This window comes from Henckelia pumila, chromosome 2 (genome assembly GCF_033568475.1).
Source record: "Henckelia pumila isolate YLH828 chromosome 2, ASM3356847v2, whole genome shotgun sequence".
Lineage (NCBI taxonomy): Eukaryota > Viridiplantae > Streptophyta > Magnoliopsida > Lamiales > Gesneriaceae > Henckelia > Henckelia pumila.
Genome location: NC_133121.1, coordinates 5049352 through 5073881, shown reverse-complemented (window position 1 = coordinate 5073881; position 24530 = coordinate 5049352). Strand labels below are relative to the sequence as shown.

At 35.5% G+C, this 24530-nt stretch overlaps 3 protein-coding genes and 1 long non-coding RNA gene across 5 annotated transcripts; 2 read left to right on the top strand and 2 right to left on the bottom strand.

The window, feature by feature from the left end:
* Positions 1-1655: 1655 nt before the first annotated feature.
* LOC140885195 (callose synthase 5-like) lies at positions 1656-3877 on the bottom strand. The gene is made up of 7 exons (XM_073292140.1): positions 3689-3877; positions 3389-3477; positions 2910-3009; positions 2703-2822; positions 2523-2635; positions 2347-2438; positions 1656-2184 (listed from the first exon to the last, which is right to left on the bottom strand). The coding sequence occupies exons 1-7, from the start codon at positions 3785-3787 to the stop codon at positions 2033-2035; spliced, it is 765 nt and encodes a 254-aa protein (XP_073148241.1). The 5' UTR covers positions 3788-3877; the 3' UTR covers positions 1656-2032.
* A 2722-nt stretch (positions 3878-6599) lies between these two features.
* On the top strand, positions 6600-9211 carry LOC140884718 (uncharacterized). Of its 2 annotated transcripts, XR_012150705.1 has the most exons (5): positions 6600-7009; positions 7344-7453; positions 8159-8349; positions 8550-8659; positions 8888-9211. It is a non-coding gene; the product is annotated as an uncharacterized lncRNA (long non-coding RNA). The 2 variants fall into 2 exon arrangements; XR_012150704.1 differs by having other exon boundaries at positions 7344-8349.
* A 2114-nt stretch (positions 9212-11325) lies between these two features.
* On the bottom strand, positions 11326-13865 carry LOC140883318 (NADH dehydrogenase [ubiquinone] 1 alpha subcomplex subunit 9, mitochondrial-like). Its single transcript, XM_073289739.1, has 6 exons — positions 13496-13865; positions 12644-12751; positions 12414-12510; positions 12242-12326; positions 11949-12135; positions 11326-11775 (listed from the first exon to the last, which is right to left on the bottom strand). The coding sequence occupies exons 1-4, from the start codon at positions 13499-13501 to the stop codon at positions 12295-12297; spliced, it is 243 nt and encodes an 80-aa protein (XP_073145840.1). The 5' UTR covers positions 13502-13865; the 3' UTR covers positions 11326-11775; positions 11949-12135; positions 12242-12294.
* A 77-nt stretch (positions 13866-13942) lies between these two features.
* On the top strand, positions 13943-14679 carry LOC140883317 (ethylene-responsive transcription factor 1A-like). The gene has a single exon (XM_073289738.1). The coding sequence runs from the start codon at positions 13959-13961 to the stop codon at positions 14628-14630; it is 672 nt and encodes a 223-aa protein (XP_073145839.1). The 5' UTR covers positions 13943-13958; the 3' UTR covers positions 14631-14679.
* The last annotated feature ends 9851 nt before the right edge of the window (positions 14680-24530 follow it).

The window sequence follows — 24530 nt, the reverse complement described above, 5'->3', positions numbered from 1 at the left end:
TAATTTTTTCAACAAGTTGAGAGTATTGTCTCTATTGTCTTTAACATGCACGACAACACGAAACAGCAACAAAGACTACAAAAATTTCTTCAAAAACCTTCGAATTCTTCTCCTTGATTTAAGAATTCCTTACACAAATAAGAAAATAAGAGTTTATTAGAAACATATGACTCTTTTAAACACAATCAATTATATATTTTTTAATATATATTTATGAATTCATGATATAATTATTTAGCTCATGAAGATCTTAACACAAATTAAAATACATATGTTTTCTTGTGAAAAAATATCTACATTCTATCTACAAACAAATAAAAATCAAAATATTTTAGTGTTTCAATCTTTTAGAAAATTGGACGAATATTTAATTAAGATTTTGCGGAAAATTTTTTAAAATTTTTGTAGAAAAAATCTGTTTACTTTATTTACAATCCAGCAAATAAAAATATTTTGATATTTCAATCTTTTAGGAAACTGGATCGTTCTAATATGCATATACTATGTCAATTTTGACATTACTATAATAATTTATTTTACAAAAACATTCTCACAAATTTATCAAGTGTGCACAATTAACCAATGACAAATTAAAGTTGACAATACAAAATGAAAATTTTGATCTTGGTACACATTTTTATAATTGATATAGATTTGAAGTCCAAATTAGAAGTTTCAACTAAATAACTGACTTGTTGTTTTGCGCTATACAAGTTTAGTTTTTGAATTGGCATCATTTTTTTTATAACTTTTGAACAAATTGTATAGTTTTTCTGTTTCAGGCTTCATTACGTTTAGTCTCGTTTTCTATAACATTGTTCACCAATGACACACTGGATCCATAATCCTATTGGCAAGGCATATGGTAAACACTAGCATTTCATACAAATTATGCAATGCAATCGTACATGCAGTATTGCGTTATATTAGTTATTTTAATTTTTGTTATTTCCAGGGATGGAGCAGGAAATTCCATTAAGATGTGCAATATTGCTATTTTCCAAAATACTATTAAAATAAATATTAATAGTAAAAGAATTTTTATAAAAAAAGTTTATATGTCTTGGATCGAGTGGGCTGGTAGTGTTTGCCAGAATTGCGCTCGGAACGTTGATCTAAGGGATTGAATTATATATCTAGGTCGTCCTAGGTTTTATCATTTGGCTATGCATGTGTCGTAGTTTTTGACTTTATTTTTTGTTGCAGTTAACCAACATAGGCTGTATAATATGAAGCCAAGGGTAACATGTTAAGATTCTACAACATTTTATATTACTAATTTTCATTTACTATAGAAACATATTTTTAGAAAGTCCAGAATCTTTGTAAGATTTAAAATATAATATGAAGCTCTGACAGCTTCGAGATGACATCACATTTAAGGCATTATGTACGTGCTTTAAATATTCAAATTACTCCAAGAATCCATAACATTCTTCGTTTTTTTTAGAGTACAAGTACAATGATTCATCAATATTACAACTACAAGAAAATACAAAATAATAAAACTATCCGCACACTCGACGGGACTTGAGCATGGACTCGAGACTTGCTTATCTCGAACGATGAAACTACTTAAATTTACCTAAATAAATTAGGAAACCTACCCGCAATCAGCGAATATCGAACCTAAGACCAATTGATCTCAGGGCCTCACCCTTAACCATTGGGCCAAGGGCTCATTGGCAATCCAGAACATTCTTCCTACTTAAAAAGAACTGGAAAATCCCAACTTCCTTCGGCCAAAACATGTGTTTGTTATGAATCTATGTTGCCGTTGGGCGGGGCAATAATACAACATAATTACCACCACCGATAAAAAGCAAATGAAAATTGATATATATTAACAAATTTCAATTATAAAAATAAAAAAATAAAAAAAAACTGTCATAGGCGCAGAATTCCATGGTTTCCACAATTCATACCAGATAATTATTTTTAAGAAAAATATCAAGATTTACGATAAATCTAATCAATTAAACTGAATAAATTTGGACGTACAACGCAGAAAAGTTTATCCGAGAGGGGCAAATCAAACTTTACTATAGTCTTCGGTGCTGACGAGTATACTCCCGATGGCGCCACTGACATGAATATTAAGGGACCTCACCACCCCAAGTTGCGGAATTTCAACGCAAGCATCCAATATATGGATTATCTCCACCGGTACCCAAGAACCAAGACCTATGAACCAATGAACAACGAATGCCACTGTAAGCTTTTAAACTTAGCATGTTTTATTATAGATTCTCAGGAGATCCACCAAAGTAAATCTCACATAGATGAATGATTTGGGTCAACTAAGGGTGATGTAGTCATCGTTCACTAATTCGTATGTTAGCTTACCATTTTCAACTCCAGAATCTAAATGTGTGTCCCGAAATGAGAAAATTGAACTTGCTTCTTGGTTTGACATAAACCAAGCCAGAGACGAAACACTGAAATTAAATGTGTGAAAGATATGAGAGAGGAAAACCTGAAACAGAACCAAAATTGATAGGAACTTTTAGTTAATATCCAACCTTCCTGTGATCTGCTCGCGAACACCCAGGATGGATGGCGGTCGCACTCCATGGTCCTCATTAAATTCCTCATCCAAATTGCGCATCTTGAAGGCTTCTTCCAAGTAGTTGTCCTAAAAACAAAGGCTTTAGAATGGGAAGACCTGTTGGTAAATTGCTCAATTCAGACTTCAATTTTACCTCGTTCATATGAATCGTCTGCAGAGCTTCTCCACGATTGAAAATGATCGCATGATTTTTAATTTCAGGTTTGTTTTCCCCTACCTTTGCCGACTCAGCCAACTTTATACGATAGATTTCCTTCAGAAGGAAATAACTTACACTGAATCAGAGCTAAAGCCCAAACTAATTCATGGGGTTAAATTCAGAGTTGAAAACAATATTCACCTGATCAAGATTCTCAAATACGGAATAGTATACCTTCTGGTTTTTTCCACCTTCTCTTACCTCAACTTCATCTATATATGCTACGCGGAGAGATGGATCACTGTACACGGATAGAGAACAAGTTTGCCAAATGAGCTCATAATCTCGGTATAATGAAATTTTTTTTAGGATTAATCTTTTTTTTCTGCCACTTAACCATTAGATTTTTTAATGAGCTCATCTCCCAAAAAGAAAAGCCAAAAAGATAATTAAAAAAAAAATTGTAATAATAATAAAATATAATAAAAATAAAACATATGACTTTCCAACTAATAAAACCTTAAAGTTGACCATACAAGTACTCAACACATGGCTAATCGCAAACATCACACAGTAATGACAACAAATATCACAAAACTATTCCAAAGAAGGTAGTTTTAAAGCTAAAATATATAGATACCGACTAATTAATGACAAGAATAATAGACAAGTTAAAGTACCTCATGTAAGCAGATTGATGTTCTTCGCTTTCAGGTATGAGAGGACAATATTCTTCATTGTCAGCTAAGTTCAATGTTTTATCTCTATCCTAAAAATATATAACAAAAATTGACATCCAAACTTCATATGCCAGCGAAAGGTTAAACAATGAAAAAGAAATTTAGCCTTTGATAATGTAGTTATATTCCTCTTTTTCCGTATTCAAACTTACTCTAAAGGTTGCATTTATACCAGTGTAGTGTTTCACCAAACCAAAATGAAAACTAGGAAACAGTCATATCAATCTATATAATCAATACCTCTTCAAAATAAACGCAAGATGCGTAATTCATTGTAGTGGTCCATTCTCTTTTTCCTTTTACCCCTATTGTAATACCCTTGAACGGAAGATTGTTCATGCGTGCGTCCACAATGGGCAACCAGAATTCCGTGAATAAATGCTCACAGTCAAATGGCAGGAGTAAGAATCCTTGAAATCCATTAGTATTGCCATGACAGTTTTGACAAATTAGATACAATTTGCGCTCCCCCTTTTTCAGTATTATCGTGCTTCCCACAACGACAATATTATGTAGACTATTCGGCTTCTTTCTTTTCTCATTTTCTGATGGACCATCATAAATTGCCTTAACATTGAAATAATATTATGTTATTGAATATAAAAAAACAAATAAATAAAGAAATATTATGTATTTACCTGATCATAACCATTTAGACTATCATAGAAATAGATCCCTGCAATAACTGGATATGTTGCTACGCATGTCAATACATCTGCTTTTTCCAAGATCCTGTATGATAGTATTCCATGTCTTTGTGCCTATAAAAACAAAATATTTAGTTAATTAACTATATATTTCTAAATAGCTAAAAAAAAGTATATGATAAAATCGTACCTTATCGTCGTAATTAGCCATAAAATTTCTATAGGACGGATTTACACAATTGGACATTGCTTGCACCCCGAAAATTATCATATAAAATAAGACATGTTCCGTCCAAGTTCCTTTTAAATTAGCGGGATCCAGATATCGCTCAAGGGCGTCGGGAATACTACTAAATTTTAAATACAAATGATTATATACTTCATTTATATCCAAAAAATAATTTCGCAACCTCATCCATCCTCCCGGTGCCGTAATAATCTTATCATGCATTCTGAACAACATTTCAATGCATGTTATCACAGATACAAATGCACAACTTCCAGTACATCCTTGATTGCGTACGGGTGATAAAAACCGTTCATGGGGGAAATTGTAAAGCAATAAGACAATTCCATCACGGTAATAGTATGTACGCAAATGATGCTTCAACAGTTCCTCAAAATGCCTGTAAAATTTTTTTAAATCAAATATAACTACAAATATTATTTAAAAGTAATTAAATACGTCTATCTAGTGAGGAGTCAATGTTGCCCCTTTCTGGTTATTTTATCTAGAAATTACCTTGACATTTTTTTCCAGTGTTCCTGAACAAAAATGGAAAAAAAAAAGAAACATGGTCAAATGATTGTGTTGAATGGGTAAGGATTTGATATTAGATAAGACTACAAAAATTTATTGTAACTAATCATAGCTAAAAGTCTAAAATTGTAGGTAAAAGCTAAATATTTTAGCCACGGTTAAGGATTAAATAGAACACCCAAAAACACACCAAAAAAAAATCAGCTAATAATCTCCCCAAAAAAAAAACACACACACACACGCGTAGAAATCGGAGCGCCGGAAAAGTACATCGCTGGGCTGCACACCCAAAAAAAACACCCAAAAAAAGAATATGTTACAGGTGAGCCGATCATACCTTTAAGGGTTTATAGGAGGGTGGCACAGTGAATGGGATTTATGCCGTATTCTAAATTTCTTATGGTGGGGTTTATGGAGGAGGGTGTACTGTCATAGCGCTATGTGAATGGGATTTATGCAAAAGAACACTCGCACAGGTGAGCCGATCATACCTTTAAGGGTTTATGGGAGGGTGTACGGTCATTTTGCAATGTGAATGGGATTTATGCAAAAGAACACTCGCACGGGTGAGCCGATCATACGTTTAAGGGTTATGGGACGGTGTACGGTCATTTTGCTAAATGGGATTTATGCCTCATGTGTATTCTAAATTTCTTATGCTTAAATCATCAAGTCTTGCACAGATAATGTTCAACCGGGATTGGATTCAACGAGTTCAAATGAATTGGATGATTCAAATGAGTCTGCATTGCAGCTGCTTTTTTTATTTTCCAAGTAATAGTGACATGAGTTTCCTGGGACATCATGATTTATGTAGCTTATGGCAGTGATTTTATACACAAAAGCTGAAGTTAGCACATTTTTCCACGTCAAGCTTTTGGCTGAATTTCACTTCAGTACTACTGAAATTCAGTTTGTTTTTTCATTACCTTCAGCTTTTGGAAAAAGGGAAATCCTAATGTTTTTTGTTATCACCATCTCAGGATGGATTTAGTACATGCCGCCCGCAGGATACTATCCTGCGAATGATGTGTAACTCCATGATTGGTCAAAATTAATAGGTCTCATGTGGGGCCCACGAATTTTAACCAATCATGAGTCACCACGTCACCCGCAGGGCACTACCCTGCGGGTAGCATCTACTCAACCGGAAGACAGAACATTGCAAAAACTCGTAGGGGCTTTTTACTGAAGTGTTGATGCCACGCACGTGGGTAGTAAAAAGTGACACGCCACCCATGGGTACTACCCACATGGATGGCATCGATATTTTCGCTTTTTACAAACCAATTCACGTAGAGGTTTCTAGTCAGACGCCTCACGCGTGTTCATGCGGAGAAAAATGTAAAACATTACACCCCTCTCGTTGTTTCTCGTTCTAATAAATATTGCATATAATTGAAAAGGCCTTGAATCGATTCAAACTGTAACTTAGGGGTGTTATCGAGCCGAGCTCAAATAGCACATTACTCGAGCTTAAGCTTTAGCCCATATGTTACTACTCGAGCTCGATCGACTAGTAAAATATGTGCTCTAGCTCCTGAGTACACTACTAGAAAAAATGGCTTTTCTGACACTTTTTTAATGACATTTTTTTAAAAGTGTCATTGATATATACATATCATGACATTAATTAAAAATAAAAAAATTAATAAAATAAAAATCATATTAAGCATATTATCATGACAATATTAAAAAATGTCACTAAAAATATGACACTTTTCACGCCTACTAATTTTTTTTCTCTCATCTCTCTCCAAATTTTTCAATCACCGCGCCTAAGCATCCTCAATTTTTTTTCCTTCAGCGCCCTAATCTTTTCTCTCGCCGCTAGCTCCAACAATCTCACTTCTGTGAATTCGTCTCCGCCGGACCCTCCCCCACCCCCGACATCTTCACCCATCATCGCCTTTTGCACCATCTGTCACCAGCGCCGCCATCCTCTCCTTCTGCCCCCGCCGAGGTTCTTATTTCTTCTCACATCTCTGGCAATCCGTAGCCCTGGGTCGCAAGTTTTGTGCTCTCTGTTCGAGTGATTTATTGTTGATTTCTTCAAGAGGTTGTAATTTTGACAAAGAACAACTTGTTTTCCAGCGGTGAATTGAGTTTTTCAGCAGCAAAACCACCGTGCCATTCTTCAACCATCTTGCTTGGGTATGTTCTTGATTTTGTTTTGGTTTTCATGAAGTGTTAAAGTCGATTCCAGTATCTTTTCATTGATTTAGCAAGCTGCCCAGTGAGATTTTATTGGTGCTATGTTCTTCAAACTAGACTAATTAATTTATCAATTTATCAAGAACCGCACTGCCCTAGTTCGACTCGATCCGATCAGATCAAGTAGTCAAGACCTGGCATAAATTTTTATGTTGCTTGTCTAAGTGATTACTGCTTCTATTATTCTTGACCTGTCAAACTTGTATTTTTTGAGAATCTGCACCCGACATATTTTATAGAATTTGTTTCGTAACATGCTCTTTTTTCTGTCCAGCCAGCAACTTCAACTGTTGTCCAAGGATTTAATTCTCTGCTTCTGATCCATCTGGAAAACAATTATATAGCTGCTTGGGATGAAATCATGAAATTGTCACAGTTAAACAGGTACGCAAAGAGGAAAGACCACTTGGTATAATACTTCATTTTTTATTTATCCTAATCATCGGCAATTACTTGTGACTTTTCAATTTCTTGTTAGATGTTGGTGTAACTTTATTTATGTTTATATTTGAGATGTGTTCAGAAACCTGTTTAATTTTGCATTCACATGTCCTTAGATGGTGACTAACAGAGATTTGTTGGTAAGTTCTGAGTTGAATCGGATTGTTTTCACTGCCCGATTTCATGTTAGTTCGATTCGGAAATTCAGTAAAATGTGTTAACTTCGTATGTGTTAACTTCTTATATTGTATATGATTTTTATATGATGTGATATTGTTGGAAATTCTCAATGTATCGTCATTATTGGACTATTGTGATAATTTTTTAGCAAGAATTCATAAAATAAACTTTTTTATAGTTGAAAATCTGGAGAACAGCATGTATTTTGTAGATTTTATAAACTCATGTCTTCAAGTATTCTTAGAAGCCTTAAAATCAGTATTAAATAAAGGTTGTATTAAAACATTAGACCATTTTTTATTTGCTCTTCTCATCTCCATGTTTTGTTCAAGGGTTGGATGCTTGGAAATGGGTTGTTGACTTGTTTCTATTTGATCTGTCAATAGAGTTATTATAATTTGTACTGATTCCATTGCTGTATTTTTTTTTTGTTCATCCATATGTTCTGTTTAATTGTTATGATCTTAGTTTGAGCTTGGAAATGGGTTGTTTTGGAAATGGGACTTTACCATTTGAAAGAGTTGGATTTTGGCGAAGATATAAGATTTGAACCTTCAAGAATCATGGCTAAGTTTCAGAAGGAAGTCAATGAAGTCAACCAGACTGTTGCTTCAAGAAAGGTTATGAGATTTGGGTAAAGAAAACCGAAGCTTGCGTTGGTAAGCATTTCATTATTCTATTTTTTTTGTTCGTTTGAGTCTGAATTCACATAGGATTTGCTCAATAACTTCATAGTTTTTGTTTATTAGCAAGAAGGCTTAAAGTTTTTTGTATATTTCTTTACATGAAGCAAGTGATGGTGTTTAAAATCCAAGGTAACATAATTTGGCTCAGATTTATTTATATTTGGTATTTTCAGGTATTCTAACCTGAATATGGTCATGTACATGCTATTTGGAGAGACCAAGGACTTCCTCTCAGCATTACCTCACCAGATGAGAATGCGAAGCTTGGTATAGATTGGCTAAAGTATGCACTGAATTATTGATTTTAAGATAGATGTATTTCGTATTAATTTTGTGCTTCAGTTGTTAAAGATGTCTGAGTATTAAGTATTTAGTTTCCAATGGAACTGATATTGGTTCAGGCCTATAAATCTTTAAGATGATATGCCCAAGAAACAAAAAACAAAGTTGTTTTGAGGAGCAAGGGAAACAGTGAGAATATGTATTTTGATTTATTTCTCCTGCTTTGCAGCTACGATGGGGTACTTGTGAATTCTCTGAAAGTTGTCTACATTTTATCTTGGTTGGAGGCTCAATTTGATCAAAATTTCACGTAGATTAAGCCAAGCTTGTGGCCAAATGAATTTCATCATAGCATTGTCCAGATGGTGAAGGATGTTTGAAGAACCATGTTGGCTTGTCTTGTTATTATTAAGTCATTTGATTTTAGTGTACTTAGTTTGTTGATACATTTGAGATTTTGAGAAGGTAGCTTGTTGATACATTATGAGAAGACTTGTATGAATTCTATGTATCTAAACATTGGTTGTTAATAATTGTTGTTTCGATCAAGTACTTCGATAAATATCAATAATTTATGATTTTTATTTTGAGTTGTTTTTAATATTAAATGTGTGATGTATTTAAAAATATATTAAAAGATTATAAATATCCTAAAAAATGGTAATGCGTTTATATTATTTGAAAAAAATGACATTTATAAGTGTCATTACAAATCTTAGTGAATTATATTATATGAAAAAATGACATTTATAAATGTCATTACAAATCTTACGGTGACATTTTTTTTTGTCATTATAACAATTATTCATGACATTGATAGTGTGATTATTTTTATGTTATAGTGACATTAGAAAATGTCATAAGACTTTAGACATCACTATAGAGGACATTTTTACTTGATGTCACTATATCAAAAGTGTCATGATAAGTAATATGCCGTGACACTTTTAAATGTCATTAAAAGCATATTTTCTAGTAGTGGTAGTTCTAGTACTTGAGCTCGAGCTCGAGCTTTTATATTATATATATATATAAATTAAAAATATATTAATAAATAAATAAATATTATATTATTTTTTAATATATATGTGGCTTATCGAGTAGCTCGCGTCACATAGTTTCAAAGCTCGACTCGAGCTTTGACCGAGCTAGTCACGAGTAGCTCTGCTCGTTTACACCCCTACTCTCAACGGGTAAATTGGCTAATTTCGTTTACTGTCATTTTCTTACTATACTAGAGAAGTAAGTTCACCGTTATGGTCTTTCATTCATCCTCTTTTTGTTTAAAACACATCTAGTCTAGATTTGTGAATATCTCATGCTTGTCATTGAAGAAAGACTGATTTGATGTTATATTCTCAATGAATTGAAGAGTCGATTTTAAGATGAAAAATTGGAGTTTGAACCAGAAGGCTTCTGTATTGGAGTTTATTTCTGCTTACCAGTCGACAATGTCACATGCAATTCCACATTCTCTAAACAATGATTTGTGGTTGCATGTTATGAACATCAAAGTTGTTTTCATGAGCGGAAAGTACTCGAATTATCCGTTCACTCGAATTATACATTAACAAGCGAGAAAACATAACAAGATCAAAAGTGAAATAAAAAAATAATATTTTTCCAGTGATAAATAATATTTTGATCTAATAAATAATATTTTTTAATCAAATAAGATTATAATATAAATTAATATTTTTGACATAAAAATTAATATTTTTATAATAAAAATTAATACTTTTGACATATTTGATCAAAAAAGTAATATTTGATAAAATAAAAAAAAACTATTACTTTTTATCTAAAAAATAATAATTTCATTCAAATAATTAATATTTTGAAAATAAAAAATAATATTTTAAAATCATATGAGTATATATATAACAAATTAATACTTTTGAAATAAAGGTTAATATTTTTTCAGTGAAAATTAATACTTTAATTAAATAAGCATATGATAAAAATTAATATTTTTGACATAAAAGTAATACTTATTGATTTAATACTGTTAAAATAAAAAGTAATATGTTTTCAATGAAATAATACTTTTGACCTAAAAATTAATATTTTTCAATCAAATAAACATTAATAAAAATTAATATTTTTTCATTTTTTTGGGAAAAATAAATATTTTTGATCTAAAAAGTATTAATTTTATTGAAATACACATAAATACAAATTAATATTTTTGATAAGTAATACTTTTGCAGTAAACAATAATACTTTTGACATTAAAATTAATATTTTTCAATTAAATAAATATATATTACAAATTAATACTTTTAACATAAAACGTAATACTTTTTTCGTGAAAACTAATACTTTTGAGCTACAAGTAATATTTTTAGTCAAATAAATATATATTATAGTTTAATATTTTTAACATACAAAATAATACTTTAACCATGAAAACTAATACTTTTAACATAAAAATTATTACAAAAAATTATATTTCAATAACATCTTTGTCGTCATCTATTCTATGTAGGGGTGCAAACGAACTGAACTTGTTTGTGAGCTTTACGAGCCCGCTCGATAAATATTTGATTTGTATTCGAGCTTATCGAACTCGAGCCGAATTTGAACATGTTCGAATTTTTTTTCGAGCCGAGCTCGAGCCAAAATTACATTGTTCGATAGTTCGCGAATAGTTCGCGAGCCTTAATATTTAATTAATATAATATAATTATATAATAAATATATATACATTTCGAGCTTTTGAACCATAATATCCGAATAGTTCACGAATAGGTTCGAATATTTCGAACTCGAACTTCATTTCGAGCCGAACTCGAGCCAAAATATTTGAAATTATTGAATTTCGAATCGAGCTCGAACTCGAATATACTCTTAGCGAGCCGAATTCGAACCTTAAAATTTTACCATTATTCGGCTCGATTCGGTTCGTTTGCTCCCTAATCCTATGCTTGACATCCCGATATTCATCTTCTGCAAGTGAGTGGAAATTCATGAAAGTTGCTTCATAATGTTCCAAGCTTCTGCAAGCATGTCTGCCTGAGAGATACTTTGTGCAGTCCAGGCATCGTCATACCCAGCTCGCACGTGTTATTCCAACTGTCTTGTGGCACTTGAATCCATGAGGTTTCCCACAACAGTCTGTGGCAGACAAAAATAACGGAAATCCTTCAGTTGTTCAAGTCTGAAGATAACCAAAATTGCTGGTCTTGGAAGTGTAAATATTTACATTGAATGGAAAAGATTTGTAAAACGAGGCAGAGAACAGAATGATAAAAGTGGGGAATATGTAGCTTTGAGTTGGCTAAGTTTACCCAGAATTTGCTGAAACAAGCATTGCCAAAGCTTCTCAGGAGGTAATCATCATAGTTGTTTATTAATGTGTTGGAGTCGGAAGAAAATGTCAGGTCTTGGCAAGAGGAATCAAGCATTGATCCATAGCTTTTTGCCACAATTCTCTGATGCCGCTTTAATATTTGCTTCAGGCGACAAATTGTCGAGCTACGAGGAAGAAGTGGTCCAGTATGAGATTTGGCAGGCCGTTTAAAACATAAAGCAGTTGCATGAGACAATTTTTCACAATATATGAGTGGCAATATCATCTTACCAATAAGATTAATAACAACATTAGCCCTTGTCATCACTGCCTTAATGGAATTTTCATCTCTGGGATTGTATTTCATAGGAACTATCTGCAAATTAAGGATGTGAAGAACACCAAGTCATATGTTTTGCAAGCGAAAACAACCACAACTAAATGGACAGGGTAAAGTCAATACATGAATTCGCCTGACCCAAATCACCCATCAATTTAAGGTGGTGGTGGGAATCCTCGGAACCTTGAAAGGATACTAATACTTGAGACCCCATCTTTTGCTAAAGGATAGGAGTAGGTGAAATATGGATGAAACATCATAAAACTTGAGCTTGGTTATAAAGTATCGAACTTTTGCACAAATTTACAGAAATTCAGCTGAAAAACCACTATGCAGAATAGCAGGCAACTCACCAAGCTGTTCACCACATATCGTCCAAGAAACCCGGTCGCTCCAAATATGGTTGCAACTATACCACTGCCAGGCAACAAAATTCCCAACTTCAACTGGCAATAATATGACTGAAAAACACAATTAACATTGTAGACATTACATTCAGTAGTTAGCTAGCCTGTAGAAATTGACAAACATAAGAAAAATAAAACAATAAAAAAAATAAAATATTCCAAAACACAATCCGTCGTAATGATAAGAGACACGAAGCATGGATTCAGAGAACAAGAACAAAAGAAAAAATTCAAATATTGTTAGAACATGCACAAACTCACACACTCAAATCTCTTCCGTCTTCCATTACCACTGGATTCATCAATCCTTGGAAGCTAATTTTTTTCAGTGGCCATATCAAACTTCAATCAAAGCTCATACTTTACTGGTGGCACAGTTCTATGACCTAAAAATCGCATCGAAACAAGAAGATAAGATAGCTCATTCAACCTTATATAATTGTCACATATTCCTACTTCTGTTCCGAGTAACAAGAAACCAGCTCAAGTAACATAATTTTTCCATAGACAAACTTAGTAATGCCCATCTTTCATTTAGCTATTTTTCCAATTACCATAAAAAACACAGTTCTTTCCATCCAAAGAACGAGTTTTTACATTATTACTCGAGAATTTTAGGCAACTAAGAACACAAACCCGCACGCAGAAACATCTCATAAGTCAGCTCCGCACACACCAAAAACAAGAAAAACAAAAGACCCACGAATTTCACAAAGATGATGGCTAAATTCCCAATATCCCAACAATAATAATACAACTGAAATCCTTAAAAAGGGCAAAAGGAGAAATGTTTCTCACATCCATCTTTGAGATTTTCTTGTCTGAACTGTTTAGATATGTGGTCGTAGGATTTCTGCACCACCGGAGACTTGAACCCTCATCTCCTCGAGGCGGCGCTTCTTCTTGGCTTAGAAGAGACTACGAGCTTCAAATTACGCAGAAAAGCAGCAGCATAGTTGCTACACAGATCTCGATTTTCATTGGTTGTGGATGAAATAGGCGACGACAGTAAAGAAGATGAAGAAGCCCTGAGGTTCTCAGTTCGAACCCATTGATTCGAGATGGAGCGGTGAGTGAGTTGTTGATTTCTGCGATGATGGTCCGGATGTCAACTTACGGGTTAATTTTTTTTAACGGATTGACCCGTCGCATGTAAGTCAGTCTCATATAAGTGTTTGAGCTCTCTTATCGGATCAAACCATTGAATTTTCTTGATATATTTTGGTCATTGTTTTGAATTAATTTTATCCATCTCTGCATAATGGTGTATGAAAATGGTAATTATGAATCTGATCTTGCTGTTCTCGAAACCATTAGCAGACATTTGCTCGATGATTCTCAGAACCCACTGTTTTTTCCCGGCGAAACAGAAAATGATTCCGATGACATGTTTTTGTACGGCTTAATCAGCGGCGGCGCCAATGCAGGGTGGCTGCAGCAGCCGCCTCCCATCGCTGCCGCGGCCTCGGCTGTTAAGGCTGAGCCGGGACTGGAAATTGCGACATCCCAGATTATAAGTTTTCACGGAGCGCCGCCACAGAGGGAGGAGGAAATGGTGGCGCTTCCCGTGTCGCCGCCGAGGCTGCTGCATTTCAGAGGAGTGAGGCGACGGCCCTGGGGGAAGTTTGCGGCGGAGATAAGAGACCCTGCGAAGAATGGAGCCCGAGTATGGCTTGGGACGTACGAGACGGCGGAGGACGCGGCGCTGGCCTATGACAGGGCGGCGTTCCAGATGCGGGGTGCGAGAGCTTTGTTGAATTTCCCTCTTAGGATAAACTCCGGCGAGCCCGAGCCGGTTCGGATCACGTCGAAGAGGTCGACCGCATTGCCCGTTGGTTCTTCGTCCTTAGAACGCAAGCGGAAGACCGCGGCGGTGGTGAGAGGTGGCGTTCAGGTGGCTGACGGCGGTTTGAAGCGTCTGCGGGAACACTAGTCCATTCCACATTGATTTGTGGTTGGTTTGTTCATAAAATTCAATTTTCATAGTTTTTTTTTAAAAAAATATCAATCTTCATATAATTTCTTTTATTTTTCCTTCATAAATATAATAATATCATTGGTGTGATAATCAAATTGTATTCTTTTATTAAACTTTGCATGATTTATTAAATTCTTTACCATTTCATTTAAACATGTACAATTTGTCCATTTGATATGAGAATCTTCTTCGATCGTTTTCTCTCAGAATTAATGTCCCCTTGTTGAATTGAAAAGGTCTATCGATTTGATATTTGAAACTTGCATCTTTTCTTTGTGCCCAAACATATTGTAACTCTCATTAAACGTGGATGAATGAAAGACCCAACGGTTCTATTTTATTTCCAACAGTGAAATTGTAGTTGTTAATAAAATAATTCATTACATAATTCCATGAACTCGTGTATCTGTTTGCACATAAAAATTGGCGAAGTTTGTGTGTTGCGCAGGCGTGCCAGGCACGTGAGTGCCGAAATAAAATAAAAATAAAAAATAAAATCTAACTTCTAAAAACAAGCGAATGTGAGCCCCGGTTTCATCGTCGGTCTCAATTCCACCGGTTAAACGCCAAAAAACATAAAAAATTGTGAAGAAAAATCTTAATAGCCATAGAAAATCTAACTATGCTACTGAAAATTAAAAATGACAATGGTTTGCCATAAAAACATAAAAACATGATGTTGGAATGTTCGAGAAACTCAGCAATATGAACTAAAATGTACACTGAAATTTTATGAAAACATGAAACAAAGATGAAATATGAAAATCTGCAGAAAAAGTACTGTAAAATCGAGAGCAACTTTTGGAGTTGTTTTGGATTTGTGTGATTGATTGATTCATTGTCCCTTCCCAAATGCTCCTGCCGATAGTTTTGCCTTGGAAATTGAATAACCACCCACTACTTTCTTTCACTTAGTGGGTCATGTTTCTTCCCATTATTTATCTTGACTTGGTCAAAATCCTTAACTTTCATTCCTATTTGCTTCTTATTTTTACCCGGTCATGATATTCCCTTTATTTCTGATGGGCTAGCAGGTTGGGCTTCTTGACTTCAAGAACTGGGCCAGATGAACTCTTATAATGGGCTGAAAAAATAACTTTTATTTTTTGGGCCAAACAAATGCCCCCCGCAGGCTGTTGGCCCAACGGGCCAATATGCCTAAATATAATTTTGAAATATTATGGTCATAGCTTGGAAAAAACATCGCAAATGGCCTAGAAGGCCATTATGCTAGCATTGAGGAGCCAAATACATGAATTCTGACAATCATCACATGGTTCCCCGCCTTGTTTTTCTTGCAAGCTGGGAACATGCACCTTCTGTTGGATTTCTCGTTGATACTTGCCTGAGCTCCTTGTCTTTGGTTCCTGCTTCCTGGCCTCCAGTGACTCGGGGAACCCAACGCATCTCCAAGACATGTGAGATCGTCTTCTCAGAGAACTATAAAGGTTCATTCACCTCCTCTCTCTAATATCACTTTTGTTGTCTTGGTACATGTTGTAAAGTGATTTCTCGAAGTCATTATCCAGATGTGAGGTTACTTCAAAAGCTCCAGGAACCATGCAGTTCCTTCTGTGTTAGATCCATCAAACTTCAATACTCATGGATGCACCTTCACTCCATGTACAGTGAGCTCAACTTCTTCTACTAATGGTTCTTCTATACCTGGATGGTTAGCTAACAATCCACGATGGCCTGCCCTTTCATAGAATTTTGAGGATAATATATCAAAGTGAACTTTGTCAAAGCTAAATATCACTTCGATATTATACCTGAAAGAACTGGTTAACTGAGCATAAATCAAATCAGTTTTGGATATCACATGCACTTTAGATTGAATTAAATAGTATCTCAATTAAGTATGTGCATGGAACAAGACAAGACAAGGCAAGATCAATAGTAGAGTATCAACTCTCCCCATAATTGAGTGAATGACTTAGATAGCCTGCTCCTTAAGCTCATTATTGTTTTGTTCCAACAAACCACATAATGATTCTGGATCGGCCACAATGTATAACTTTAAAAGAACTTCATACCTCGGAGGCATAAGCACTGGTAGCAGGACATGTATTCCTTGATCTGTTCAAAAAGATTCTTGGAGACAATGTCCCCATACAAATTCCTCTGTATCCCTCAGCTTCAGTAGCTTGGGAACTCTCGAGTTTTTTTCCTGCCAAGTTAGAAATGAACCTTCTAAAATATTTTACCTGACCGAGGAACCACTATAACTCTTTTTGTTCTTGGGGGTTTGACCTCAAGCATTGCTTTAGATCTATTTCGGTCCACCTACACATCATTTTGGTGCACCAAGAACCCAAGGAAGTTTTTTTTATTACCCCAAATGCACAATGTATTGGGTTTAATTTAAGTGCATGGTTCTTCATCCTCCCAAAATTTCTCATCAAATTCTCCACGTGATCTGATGTCCTTTTGGATTTGAACATAATTTCATCAATGTACATGCCAACAAAATGGTCGATCATGAAGGAACTTGTGCATTGATGATGATATACAATGATATGCATATGTCCAGCCACGGCCTAACAAAGCCAGTGAATGAACAAAAGATTTAACAATAAAAAACATTGAAATAAAAGACTTACTGTCCACCACCCTCCAATGGTTTTGGTGGAATCATTAGTGCATGTAGAGCCTAAGACTTCTGTTGGTATAAGATCCTCCCCTCTGCCCAAGTTTCTGAACACTTTAGAAGGCAGAATGTTTGTTGAGGAACCATTGTCAATTAACATACTCGAAATATGTTGATCATTAGCATGTGTCTTTATATAAAATGGTCCGACGTGCTTGGTCATCTCACAAGCTAGTTCTTCTATTACCATTTTATTTGGTTTGCGTGGTTCCTCCTCATGTATACTTAGACCAGTGAACATTTCCCTAAATTATCCTTCAACATGATCCTTCTGTTTTGGTGCCTCTAAAATGGCGCTCTCTTCTTTAAATTTGAATGCATCAGGTAGGATCACACAACCAGTAGCACGATCAACAACAATGTTGAAGTTACCCACCTTGAACTTGATGACATTTGCAATATTAAGCTCATCATTTGATAATAAAGTATTATCAACAAATTCCTTGTTTTTCGTGGCCTGCTTACCAAATTTATTCTCACTTTGGAGTTGAACCTCAAGCTCCTCTCTTCTCTTTGTTGCTTTATTCCTCAAGAGTTTCCTCTTTTGGGTTCGAGATAGAGGCTTTGGGAACTTCTTGTGTTGTACTACATGCCATTTCCCATCAAGGTGTACCTTAGGAGGAACAAAAAATCTTGGTTTGTCAAAATCTTTCCTTGGCCCATAGGCCATGGTTTCCTGTGGTTGTGAGTGATTTCTGGAAGAAAAAACCCTTTGGTGATAATAAGAATTCGTTTGTTTGTTATAAACTCTTTGGGTGAACTGTTGATTCTCTGAGATTAAGACAATAGTTCTTTGATGACCAGTGTTGTTCCTCGCCAGTTGTTCATGTGTTTGTTTGAGAACAAAAACTCCCTGAATGTGAGAATTATTCCTTGGCCTATAGGTCATGGTTCCTTGAGAGTGTAGATGATATTTGGAAGATGCAACCTTTTTATTGAAGGAAGAGTTCCTTGGCCCTTGGACCATGGATTTTCTGGCATGAATTGGTTCCTTAGCCTGTGGTTGGAGGTTCTCTGCTGTTTGTGGGCCGCACTTTTACTCCTATATATAAGGGAAACCGTTGATATGTTATCTTTGACCTTGTATATCATGTCCTTAGGTTCCCAATACCTTCCGATCACTTTCTTGGGACTTAATGAACCATTCATCCATGGTTCCCTGCATTTGCCAAAAGTAGAGTGTGACTCTGTCATGTAAGAATTAACAGATGCCACGGCTGGGAAATGATATTCCTTCACCACCATGGTCTCTTTATGTCCAGGGAACTCCAACATTTCCTTATTAGTCTTGTTCTGCACTAAATCTTGGAAGACACAATAAAAGTTATTGGAATTATTGTAAGAGTTAAGGTACTCACAACATTCTTTCGGTGTCTCCTCTTGTAGTGTCAACCTTGATAGTTCTGTTATGTACATTTTTTGTTCAACTCGAGAGAACTGGGTATGAAATTGCTCCCTTATTTCCCGCCACATGAAAATAGAATTGCAAGGAACTGATGCATACCAGAAAATTGGTGTACTTGCCTGGGAATTTAGAAATATTCCCGGCTTCAGAATAGAAAACATGTGGAGATTAACCAGTTCCTCGCAATGTTTGGGGAACCCAGTAATGTGCTTTAGTGCGGAAAGTCCATCTTCCTCATAAAGTAGCAAGGAACCCGAGATCATAAGCCTGGGATCATAATGTTCTTGTATCATCTCATTTTTCATTTTCGGATCCATCACATGCACATTGTGTAACAAGTATGGGCAAATCAATGCCCCCCGAGTGTTAATAGAATCATGCACTCGGGTTGGTGGTTCCTCATGTGCATCTGAAATTAAAAAAGAGTTAGAGACAACAACATTCTGAATCTTAGGTACCTCATTGCTGGATTTTGGATCCTGTGGAGTTTTTCCTAGTGCTTTCTTATCTCTTTTGTGAAGTGGAGTGCATCGATCATTATCATTCTATTGATTGGGATTTACCAAGCGGTGGGTATCGCCTGCCGGGGAACTCCCACTTGATTTTCCACCTTCATTGGGGTTACGAATTTCCTTAGCAGTTTTCTTAGGGTTCACCGTCTATTCTTGAGAGATGGTGATTTTAGGAACAGATTCTCCACCAGATTTGATTTTGCTCATCTCACCTCGCATGAAGCCCATGGCCGAAATCACAAGCCTATGTGCCTCCTCCATACGTTCCATAGTGTTCAACATTATTTTCATCATCTCCAGTTCCTTAGTGTTGATGGAATCAAGATGAACTGAACAGATCCTCACACTTTTTGATCCATAATATTCTTGTGGTTCCTCGGAATTTTCTTCCTGTGCAGAAAAATCATCACCTCCTTCGTTAATGCTTTCTTTGGTCTTCGACATCATTGGTCCCACCGGGCGTGTCAAAATTATGTTTGCACATAAAAATTGGCGAAGTTTGTGTGTTGCGCAGGCGTGCCAGGTACGTGAGTGCCGAAATGAAATAAAAATAAAAAATAAAATATAACTTCTAAAAAGAAGCGAATGTGAGCCCCGATTTCATCGTCGGTCTCAATTCCACCGGTTAAACGCCAAAGAACATAAGAAATTGTGAAGAAAAATTCTTAATAGCCATAGAAAATCTAACTATGCTACTGAAAATTAAAAATGACAATGGTTTGCCATAAAAACATAAAAACATGATGTTGGAATGTTCGAGGAACTCAGCAATATGAACTAAAATGTACACTGAAATTTTATGAAAACATGAAACAAAGATGAAATATGAAAATCTGCAGAAAAAGTACTGTAAAATCGAGAGCAACTTTTGGAGTTGTTTTGGATTTGTGTGATTGATTGATTCATTGTCCCTTCCCAAATGCTCCTGCCGATAGTTTTGCCTTGGAAACTGAATAACCACCCACTACTTTCTTTCACTTAGTGGGCCATGTTTCTTCCCATTATTTATCTTGACTTGGTCAAAATCCTTAACTTTCATTCCCATTTGCTTCTTATTTTTATCCGGTCATGATATTCCCTTTATTTCTGATGGGCTAGCAGGTTGGGCTTCTTGACTTTAGGAACTGGGCCAGATGAACTCTTATAATGGGCTGAAAAAATAACTTTTATTTTTTGGGCCAAATAGTATTATAACATATAAATCAAATAATATTACTTAGGATTACGTTATCCGTGGACCAACAATGATGAATGATGATATTGCAATTTATCAAAGGTTACGTTTGGTTGATGATTTAATTTGAAGGACTTGAGAGATGCATTTCAAATTATATTCATCTTCGGTATATATATTTTAAACCCATCACAATTATTATTGAAATCGTATAAATGGATAATGAGAGGATTTGAAATATTCACTTGAATTTTGTTAATCCAAGTAAGAAAGAGAAGTTAAAAATCAATGTATTTGAAATTAATCAATCCAAACACAATCTAATCACTAATGTCTATACAACAAAAACTCTTTTGAGATTGTCTATGGATCTCTGACCCAATCGAATCATGAAAAATATTATTTTTTATGTCTAAAGTATACTTTTTCACTGCAAAATTATCATTAATTTTTAATTACTCATGTTACATAGAAATATTGTGTTATATAATGATTTAGGTGAAAAATATTTGACCCATTAAAAATACGACCTTTCGTTCATTCCTAGGTACATCTACTACTATCCACTTCACACTTCTTCATTGCCCTTACCAACCCCATGCATAACCACCTAGCCCTTGTACGTAGGGGTGTTTATCGATCGGTTCGGTCCGGTTTTCTATTTTATTTTGGTTTTTTCGGTTTTTGGTTTTAAAAATATATAATCCGATATCCGAACCATTTTCCTTCGGTTCGGTTCGGTTTTTTACTAAATCGGTTCGGTTATTTTGGTCGGTTATTTTGATTTTGATATAATTATTTTAATTAATATTATAAATATATTTTAAAATATAATATATTATCTTTTAAATGATTTTTTTAAAAAAATTTAAATTCAAAGTTTAAATGACTTAAATAAACAATAATTAACTAAAAATTATTAAAAATGATTATTTATTCACTATGTATCATCTCATAAAATATATAATGTAAAAACTTATATATATAAAATTATTAATTTAATAAAATTTTGGTTTTTTTGGTCGGTTCGGTTTTGAGATATATAATCCGAAACCGAACCAAATAAATTTTGGTTTTAACATTTATATCCGAATTTTAAATTTCGATTTTCGGTTCGGTTCGAAGTTTGGTTTTTCCGATTTGGATTTTCGGTTTTTTCGATTTTATCCTAAGTTTGAACACCCCTACTTGCACGCATTCAATTCGACTAAATGATTAAGTTGCCACTCCACCCTGCGTAACATCGCCCATCTCTCCATGCTTGCCCTACTCTCGCTCATGCCCAATCCTAGCTTTTAGTAACCAGAATATCATTTTATGAGTTTAAATGATAAACATGATTAAAAGATTTTAATACGATTAATCGGACAAAGAAATCGACTATAGGATGTCAGAAAATAGTCCAAAATCAAAGTTGACTTGGGTAGTTCGAAAGGTCCGAACATGAATCATAGGGAGATCGGAAGGTCCGAAGTGATCGGAGCAAACGTTGGAGTTCAGAAGCAAGATCGAAACTTCCGAACCAAAGATTGGAACATCCGAAGGTCATGCACACTAATGACGTGTCACCAGCATTTTGACATGCAATTGCTTGCATGAGATCGGAATGTCTGAAGGGTAGGATCGGAGCTTCCGAACAAGGCAGTTCGGCACATGGAAGACATGCAGATATCGGAGCTTCCGATCGAGATCTATAAATAGGGGCCAAAATCATCACAATTAATGTGTGTTTGGAGGTGTTTGAGAGTGTATCAGTATATATTCTTAGGGTTTTAGCAATATACTCGAGATTTGGGCATTAGCGAGGTGCTACGGGGCTTGTAGTGAAGCTGTGCTTGGGGCAGGGCCTTCGAAATCAGTGGGATGACGACATACACATGTATAGTCCGAGATTCCTATTAGTATTAAGGAGTATCTATTAGCTTACTTAAGACATATAGACCAGTATTAATGATATGGTATTATCTTGGTTTGTATGCTTATACTGTAGATACTTGTACTTGTACATCTAGGCCAGTTGTTGAGATACGTAAGTACTGACTTAGATTTACAGCAAGTATGCATGCTTATGTGTTGCATATTATGTGTCATGATACATGTTTTACTGCTTTGATATATTATGCTACATGTGCATATTCATGTTGAGTCGAGTCTCCTTCGAGATAGCCTTTGTAGTAGGGTCGCTCAGCCCTACATTCCTTGTTATACTGTCAGACACCGAAAGAATCCGTGTTGACGGATACTGACGCTACGGTGGTTCGGACGAGTGTGTGGATGTACCTAGTGAAGTAACCTCATATGATACTACATACTCATTGGTGCCCCAACTAAGCAAAAAGTGTGATAACCCACTACCCAATCATATGCATGTATCATACTAGGTTTGTATACGCGTGCTTATCGTATTGAGTGTAGTCTCTCACGTCCATTTTGTTGTGTTTCTTTGAAACCCCGTTCAGTGAGGCAGGTATACATGTGGATCAAGAGCGTGATCAGTGGTTAGTCGGTGACCAGATCTTGATATTAGGGGTTGCCAGTGGTTTCTAGATTAAGCTTCTATTTTATATATATTTTATCCCGGTTTATTTATAACTTTGATTTAAGTTTACTGATTATTTCTATTACATGCCTAAGACTCTGGTTAGTGGGTGATCCGGGTAGGGTCACTACATAGCCTCACCCCTTCACTCTTTTCCTTAGTTTCACCCCCTAGCCTCGCCTCCTTCCTTGCCCATACACATGCTCATACTCTCCTGCAACCAACCTCACCTCACTCATGCCTTAACACATCCACTGCCTTGTCAACCACTTCTTTCCCAAATTCTCAAGCCACAAACTTCTCTCCCGACTCTCACCTCACCTTCCTATCCTCGCCCAGGCCACACCACCTATTCCCAGCCCCACCCACTACCCGTTCGATTGATTGTCTGAGACGCCATCCCATTTTCTCTGCCTCAATTAATCCTAAATTTGTAGTCTTGCCTATCATCTTTTTATACAGACGCTCGATTCTCCAACTCCTCCAGCCTTTTCCCTTGCCCATTATCCCTTCTTCGGGTTGAAGGGGAACTGAAATTTTCTCATGTCACCCCTTGTTCTAAAAAATCTTAGTAGGAAACAAATCTAGCCATGATTATCTCATCCTATAAGCTTCTTGTTAATGGACAAACCCCGTCCTCCCATCTACAATTAATTCTCTTAACTGCTCCCCTAATGTAAGATTTAGTATATAACATACAAATTTCAAACTCTGCCTACCAGGCCTAGTCTTAGTAGGAAAAAAATGAAAATTTCAACCCATGCCAGTAACTCCTCTATTGGACATATCTTTAGCAAGAAAATAAAAATTTCCACCTTCTCAACCCTCACCCTGCCACTTGAAACACACCTTTTTACCTCTCATCTCCTTGCCCTCGCCCTCTCCTCTCTCTCGCTTCTATCCACATTTTTCTCGCCTCATACTTGCCATTGCCTCATCCCATCCTCTACATGTCCTCACTTTTCCAAGCCACTAAATCCTCTACAAATCATAATTTTGGAAAGAAGATTAAATTTATTTTTATCTCCTCCTGTACTAGGCATTTCCTTAGTTGGAAAATTAAAATTTTCATCGCATCCCCTCTACTCCTCTACTAGGACTAGCCTTAATAGGAAGATCAAAATTTCATCTCTGCACCTCTAGTCCTCTACTAGGCCTAGCCTTATTAGGAAAATCAAAATTTTCATTTTCGCACGTCTACTACTTTACTAGGAAGAGTTTAAGAAAAATACAGCTTTTTACTCTTCTCGCCTCTGCTCTTCTACTAGGTTTAGCCTTAGTGGGAAACATACAATGTTTTCACCTCCCACCCTTTTCTCCTCTACTAGGCACAACCTTAATATAATTTTCACCTTCTAGTCTCTTATACTCTACTAGGCTATATATTTTCACCTTCTGGTCTCTTCTCCTCTACTAGGCATAGCCTTAGTAGGAAAAATACAAATTCTTGCTATCCTCGCCTCTACTCCTCTACCAGGGCTACCTTAGTAGTAAAACTGAAATTTTCAACCATCGACTCTAATTGAAACGACTCAATCTAATAAAAGTCTAGAATTTTTTTAAATACTTAAAAAT